The sequence below is a fragment of the Anarrhichthys ocellatus genome, unplaced genomic scaffold, assembly GCF_004355925.1.
Source record: "Anarrhichthys ocellatus isolate YVR2014 unplaced genomic scaffold, GSC_Weel_1.0 scaffold2450, whole genome shotgun sequence".
In the NCBI taxonomy this organism is placed as follows: domain Eukaryota; kingdom Metazoa; phylum Chordata; class Actinopteri; order Perciformes; family Anarhichadidae; genus Anarrhichthys; species Anarrhichthys ocellatus.
Genome location: NW_022282424.1, coordinates 1 through 7636, shown reverse-complemented (window position 1 = coordinate 7636; position 7636 = coordinate 1). Strand labels below are relative to the sequence as shown.

General features: G+C 41.2%; 1 protein-coding gene across 1 annotated transcript; it reads right to left on the bottom strand.

Annotated features, from left to right (window-relative positions):
* Nucleotides 1-2569: 2569 nt before the first annotated feature.
* On the bottom strand, nt 2570-5291 carry LOC116378344 (apolipoprotein Eb-like). The gene is made up of 5 exons (XM_031840206.1): nt 5232-5291; nt 4952-5002; nt 4300-4450; nt 3247-3534; nt 2570-3036 (listed from the first exon to the last, which is right to left on the bottom strand). The coding sequence occupies exons 2-5, from the start codon at nt 4992-4994 to the stop codon at nt 2730-2732; spliced, it is 789 nt and encodes a 262-aa protein (XP_031696066.1). The 5' UTR covers nt 4995-5002; nt 5232-5291; the 3' UTR covers nt 2570-2729.
* Between the last annotated feature and the right edge of the window lie 2345 nt (nt 5292-7636).

Sequence of the window (7636 nt, the reverse complement as noted above, 5' to 3'; positions counted from 1 at the left end):
ATATATAGATATATATACGATGTACTGAAATTTTAATTCCTCATTGTGGCCAATTTGTTTGCTGCATTTAAAAAGGTTTAGACTTGTAATTCATTTTCATTTTGAAGAATATTTTCCAAGTTGCTGGTGTACGTTTTATTTTATAATAAATAATTCAGTTTCTTTATATCTATGTATTTATTTGTCACATTTTGTTTTACAGAGTTAAGAAAAGCAATGTTTAACTCAAGCCTGATGTTTGTTTTTTAAAGTTCCATTAATTTTATTCTCAACATGTCTGCCAGTTTACTGACTATATCCGCTCCACTATGGCCGCTCACTGAAGAGGAAATCATGAGGACCAAACGGCTTTACTAACCAGTTCATGACTTCTCTGACTGTTTGCAGATCATGATTTAACAGTGACAGTAAAATACTTTGTGGTCTCATAAATCCACAACACAAGCCACATTGAGTCCCTTTCTGTTGCCTTTAAAAACAGCCACACCAGGAGTTCTGCATGTTTATCCAATTTACAAAAACAAACTGCATCTACTTTACACCACTGCTCACCATTTTCCAAACCATCTTATTATATTTTAGAGATTTAAAGAGTTTCTTTCTGCTGTTCCAGACAACTATTGGGTTGATATGAAAATCAAAAAAAAAAAGACACCATGAAAAGCAGGTTTCAAGAGACGTGTCTGACTTTCATGATGGACGAAACTAAATGATACGATTGCTTGGAATGATCCAAAAAAGCTGCATAGTGTGAATTTGACAATGGTCCGCAAATATAAATTGTACATGAACTCTGGTTATTAAGATCTAAACTTTCACTTGAATGCTCCTTTTCAAAATAAAAAATCCCATAGTGGTCATGAAAAAAAAGTTATTTTCCCTGAGTGCTGTTTTTTACACCATTAGCCTACTTTTACTGACTGAAAGTTAACTATCACTGCAGTTTACTTGAGTAGCGTATTATGGCATTGTTTCAACCACAATGTGACAGTCAGGAAATTTGACCGCAGAGTTTGACCATAAACTATAAGACCGCGGATGGATTGATAAGGAGGCAGCAGGGAAGATTTAGAAGAGGAAAAAAAAGGCTTACAACTTGAAAGTCCAAAGGTGGGCAGGTACACCAGAAAAACAGGCTGGAACTCTAATCACAAGGTACCAAGAACAATGATGAAATAGCACAAAGAGAAGGGAGCACAGAGACTAAACATATGAGGAAAGGGGGGCGATAACGAGGGACAGATGACAGTAACGAGGGACAGGTCAAGGTAAGGAGGGACAGGTGACAGTAACGAAGGACAGGTGACGGTAACGAAGGACAGGTCATGGTAAGGAGGGACAGGTGACGGTAACGAAGGACAGGTCAAGGTAAGGAGGGACAGGTGACAGTAACGAGGGACAGGTGACAGTAACGAGGGACAGGTGACAGTAACGAGGGACAGGTGAAAACAATCAGGGCAGAGCAGACAATCACACACAATTAATGTTCTCTGTAACAAAGGAGGTGAAGAGTATCATAATGAAACAGGAAACACTAAACATGAATGAATTACCTGAAACATAACAAACAGAAGACCCAAAACCCAGAACACAAAATCCTCAACTGATCTTCTAAAACAGCAACACTGTCCAGTTTTAACAAAGAGTCAGAGGGCATGGAGCCACACAGTCACAGTCCGGCTCTCAAGACGTTCAGCGCATTTACCCCAAAGTCAAAAAGAAATCTTCAAAAGCTACACATAGTGGCTTAATGGACTAATAAACCACATTCAGCGCTTTGATATAGCAGCTAACAGCTATTGTTTGTGTAAAGATATAATGGAGTAATGTCTACCTGAGCGGAGAATGAAGGCCTTCTCTCTCTCTCTGTGTGTGTGTGTTGTTCTCCGAGCTTTGCCGTTCTTTCTTACATTGCCAGGCCAGTGGTCTATGCTTTTAGTGCACATGAGCGTGCACATGAGCGTGCACCATCTGGCTAGCTTGTGGCCACAGCTCTGCTCTCATACAGCGGTTACAGCTGGTAACGCCGTCCCGACCGACAGCCTCATTGCTCAAGCCTGGCACCCATCCACTGGTTTCCCCTAAGGGTAAACACTGTTAGCTCTGTCAGCACGTTTGCCGTAGTTTTTACTGTTAGCGCTGTTAGCACCAATAGCTAAGAGCCTTCTCGTCACCATGTTCAGAGTCGTGGAGACGCAATTTAAAATGTTCCCCATCTGGAATTATGCACATAAATGGAGTATATTAAAACAAGTTTACCTTCAAATAGGGTTTAAATGTGCACTGTGTGAGCACGTGAACAAGTTGTTTTTTGTCTCAAGTGACAGTGCCATATTAATAAAATATTTTGTTATTATAATTATTTTAGCATCTTTGAAATTATTGTAATGGCATACATTTTTTATTTGCAGGAAAATTAAACAAACGCAGTGCAGTCTGGGTTGATTTCAGCATATTTACCCCAAAAGTCACACCATTTCATATTCTCTACATATTGTTTTGTAATGATATAATATGTGTAAACAATGGAGGCACATGTGTATCTGGTGTCGTTACTGATGACAACTGATTTTCTGCACACATTTTTTATTTAAAGGCCTTCAGTGACACTGAGACATACAGACCGTGTTGGACATTTGTGATAAAACAAAGAGATCTTTAATCATGAAACACTTTCTGGAGGTGGTTTTAATGCAGAAAGTGATGGATAAACAGACTGATTACAGGTTTCACATGTTATTGCTGAACATGGAGACTAAAGGCTGAAACCAGCTCTTCAGCTCCCCCATCTTGTCGTCCAGGGTGGATCGCAGGTCTTCGGCGGTCTTCTCGAAGCGCTCCTTGATGTCCTCGACCGCGGTCTGAATCTTGTCCTTCATGTTATCCACCTGCGACTCCAGCAGATTGTTCAGGGTGGAGATCTTGGCCTGGGCGTTGTCACGCACCTGAGCAAAGTAAGGGTCCAAACGTGCACTCACATCCTCCATGTTGTTCGAGGTGCTGGATTGGAGCTCGTCAAATAAGTCAGCAACACGTCTGGGACAAAGAGTGAAGAAAAAGATTCAAACACACTGTAAGATTTATCACAGAAGTCGTGATTTAGTATCAAAACACAGATTCGGACAAAGTATTTGGGGAAGCATCTACGAAATGAAAAGATTAAAAGTTTGGCTGGTCAAGGTTGGAGAAACTATCTGGACAGAGTTCCCCATCAAACGCCTCCCTGCTCCAGTGGGTCTCGCTCACCTCTTGATGTCCTCCGTGTCTTTGTTGAGGCGCTTCTTCAGTTTGCGGGTGTAGGCCGAGACCCTGACCCTGACGTCGTCGGCGTTCTGCTCCATCATGGTCTGCAGCTCCTGGCCGTACTTCTCCATCTGCTCTCGGCCCTCGCTCATGTGATCGCCCAGTTTGTTGGTCAGCCTCTGCAGGTCTCTGCCCAGGTTCTCTGCAGTGTCCTGGGTGAAGGGCGCCAGCTTGGTCTGCAGGTCCTCCCTGTACGTGGCCAGCTCTGACATGCTGTCCTGGATCAGGGTGCTGTTGGCAGGGGGCGAGACGGATGAGGTTCATTATTTGTTGGTGGTGTTTGTGAAATATTTTAGAACCAAAGGGGGTCAAGGGCAAGCAAAGGCCTTTATTAGAGGTAAGATAGGAGCTCTGTTTGTACTGAGCCAACTCATGTCCAATTAATCAATGCAAAACTCTCAGGATTTTAACTGAAGAGTTGAGAGAAGATTCAATAGTGGCTGGGACTAAACCAATAAAAGTGCACATGAGAAGTCAGAGACGTGGACTTGAGACCAGGGTGCACCATAGATGTGTCACCACACTGACACGAGCTGATTATGAACCTCCTCGCACTCGGGACACAATGTGTGTTGTGTAACCAAGCAGAGGTCTGAAAACAACATTGAGCTGATGTTTTCCAACTCACTCCAACAGGTCAGGCAAAGGAGGCAAAAAGTCAGATAAATAATGTTTGGTCCTCGTCACAGTGTTTAGAGGTATTTTAGATAGAAATACCACGATCTGAAAAATACTCCATCAAGAGAAAAAGTCCTCGTTTACGTCTAGTTGTGGAGTGTGATATTTTTACTACCCTGGAATAGATTTGAAATGTTTCCTTGAGAAAGTGGTGCAGATTAAAACACTAATAACATGACAAATAAGACCTGCAGCAGTCCATCAGAGCAGGTATGGGTATTTATCGCACACAGGATAAAATATTCACACAAAGGTCAAAGGTGCAAATAAACCGATTCATCACTCTGATAGCTTTCCGTCGCTGTGAAATGAACTCACTCCAGTTCTCGGCTGATCTCCGAGCTCTTGATGTCCTTCACCACTCCATCGGCCTTGGAGTTCAGGTCCGCGAAGTAATTGTTGATCTTCTCGACCGCTTCCTCCCAGGGTTTCTTCCAGTCGTCCTGAGGCACGCTTCTGGCATGGCAGCCTGTACGTTTTGGACGGAGATGAACAAACTCAGATATTCGCTTCAGACAAATCTTTGAAGTGGGAAAACAAAACAAGACGGCAGACCCTACGGATGAAACACTTTCTTTGAATAAATATAAATAAGTGTCATTTAATTTAAGGATTTCTCTTCACCTCTGAAGGACAAACCACTTGATCAAATCTGAGACCCATATTTGGACTACATGGACACTGAGGAGTCCAAAGACAGATTTGAGATATTTAGACTGGATGACCTGCATATGGCCCACTGCTCACATGTTCAGACTGTCATTCACTGTAATAGCTCCTTTTGCTTCCTTTGTAATATTATTATATACTTTGTATTATTATTAGTAGTAGTAGTAGTAGTAGCAGTAGTAGCAGTAGTACTGGTAGTAGTACAAAGAGTCTGAGATCTTTCAAACTCTCACACTAAATGAAGCCTGTCGACTGTGCTTTCAAAATAAAAAGTGTCACTAAGAAGACATTTTGGACTCACCGGATAGGACAGCCAGCACAAAGATTACTGCAAAGACCCTCATGACGATAACTGGAATATCATATAATAAAAAGGTTAAAATGAAACTCAGGTTTTTGGGAAATTCAGTAGTTTTCTTACAGAAAGCTCCAATTTTCACCCATTGAACATTCATTTCAAGATTTAAAAACAACAACAGATGCAATGAATCATCATGACTTTTTCTTTTAATCAAACTCTTTACACATTTAGTAAAAACTACAAGACCAACCATCTGTTTAAGAAAAGCTGTGAGACTTACCTCAGTGATCCAGATCTGTGACAACTGTGATACTGACTGAGCTTGTCAGTCAGTATTTATAGAGTTACGGTGGCTTTAATGTGATCCAATAAATATCAGGAGGATCGTTGACTTGCGTCCGAAGTTCCCAACATTAACTGTGTTGTTGTCATCTTTTATTGCTGTGTGTGTGTGTGTGTGTGTGTGTGTGTGTGTGTGTGTGTGTGTTGTTTAGGTTCCACGTCGCACTCTGAAAGTACACATGCAAGCACAGGTCAAAAATTTGGAACACCCAAAATATCTGATCAGAGTTTCCATGGGGTCAAGATCTCTGGATCCCCAGTGGGACAGATTGATTTAACAGTTTCACACAGTTCCTTAAATGAAATGCAGTGCAGTTTATTTGCAAATGGTCCATAGTCTGCTTTAACAACTGCTGCCAGCATTTATATAACTTCTATAACCTTCCACACAGATTGGGGTAATCAATGAAATACTTTGTCTGTAAGCGTGGAAATGTACTTTTGGCCTAAACAGACATGACATTGACAACCATCAGATGATGCGTTGGCACTGTATGAGTGCTTTTAGTGTTTTAATATGTACAAGTTAAATGTTGTTTTTGTGTTGTTGACTCAGGCAGTGGATCCTGACCTGGGGGGTTATGAGATGATATACAGGATATAAAAGAAGAAAGAAATGTCCTCACACAAAATATTCGACTGGATAATCCAACCAGTGACGAGGAATCACAAGTAGACATTGCTTTATTTTGGCGGGTCACAAGCCAAAAAGGTTGTATTAAGGAAACAAGCTTGTGTTGTAGTAGTTTTTTTTGATTAGCTCGACCCTTTGAAAGGAGGTGAGCACATGATCCTCTGTTCACATCAGTGGAGCTGAGGTGAAGCAAGTGAACAGTTTTAAGTTCCTGGGAATCGGCATTACAGACCACCTGACATGGTCATCACACATCTCCATCCTGGGAAAATTTCTTAAGGAAAATGAAGATGGGGAAATTCCTGCGCCAAGTTCTTGTTAACTCTTACAAAGTAGAGAGCATCCTGAGTGGAAACATTACAAACTGCGATGGGATGTGCACGGCACAGGACAGGAGGGCCCCGCAGAACATCATTGGTACCCATCTATGGAGCATCAGCGATATTGGTGACAAGAGGTGCCTGCAAAGAGCCCAGAGGATATTAATTAAAAGACAACACCCAACCACAGCCATGGCCTGTTCACCCTGCTGACATCTGGCAAGAGATAGTGAAGAAACAGCTGCCGCACCACCAGACTTCAGAGGAGCGTCTTTCCTTACTCCTAAATCCCCCCCCCCCCCCCCCCCCCCCCCCCCCTCCACATATAATATTGTTTGTTTTGTTTTTTGTGTTTGTCTGATGCCTCAAATTGGGGCGTTTTGGTGCACAACACTTTTGTGCTATGACAATAAATAACCTTGTAACCCTTGTAATGTGACAATACTTTTATTTGCTTAAAAAATAAAGACTTTATACTTTTTACTAAATATGTCCCCAGAGCAACATTGGACGTAACAATGGTTCCTATCACATATAAAACCAAACAAAAATCCATCTTCATAAAAACAAGTTGTACAAATAATAATATATAAACAAGCATATTAAAGCTGCTGCAGATGTAAAAACAAACGCATTTAACTTACCAGAGCTGCTGTTCACTATTTAAAGACAAACTCCATCCTCCTTTCTTTGTTGACAAAGAGTTTCATCCCACGGTTAAATCCTAACTCACAAATCCGTTTCTCCTCCTTCAGCCATTGAGTGTTAAAAAAACAAAGCTAGGTAAAAAAATAATAATCTACACAAAGCAAAATGCAAAAAATGTCATAATTTCTTCCATATCTTTCAATTTGAATTGTTACTACTCTGACTAAGCTCTGCTGGCTATTAAGTTTCATTTTCCAATAGTCACGTGCTCGCCCACTGACCAATCACAGCGCACGCTGCACCTTACTGCAGCGCTGCACCTGAAAACTGAGCTGCATGTTAATGCTGACGTAGTTGTAGGCCAGCTAGCAGGCTCTGGTACGTCAAAGAATACGCCCAACATGTCAAACTAAAGATCTGATTGGTTGAACACTGACAATCAACAATATCGTCCCCATTCACTTAAACTGCACATGGCTGCACTTGTGAGTCTGCAGGCCTCAGGCCTCTGTTCTTACCTAGAGACACAGAGGTGAACTCTGATTGGATAAAAGCTCTACTTAAAACAAGCTGTACTGGAAGCAGAGCAACTGAGGAAGACAGTAGCTGTGTACATATACTGTGTACACAGTATATGTACTATATGTGCTGTGTACATATACATATATATATACATATACATATATATATACATATACATATATATACATACATATATATATACATATACATATACATATA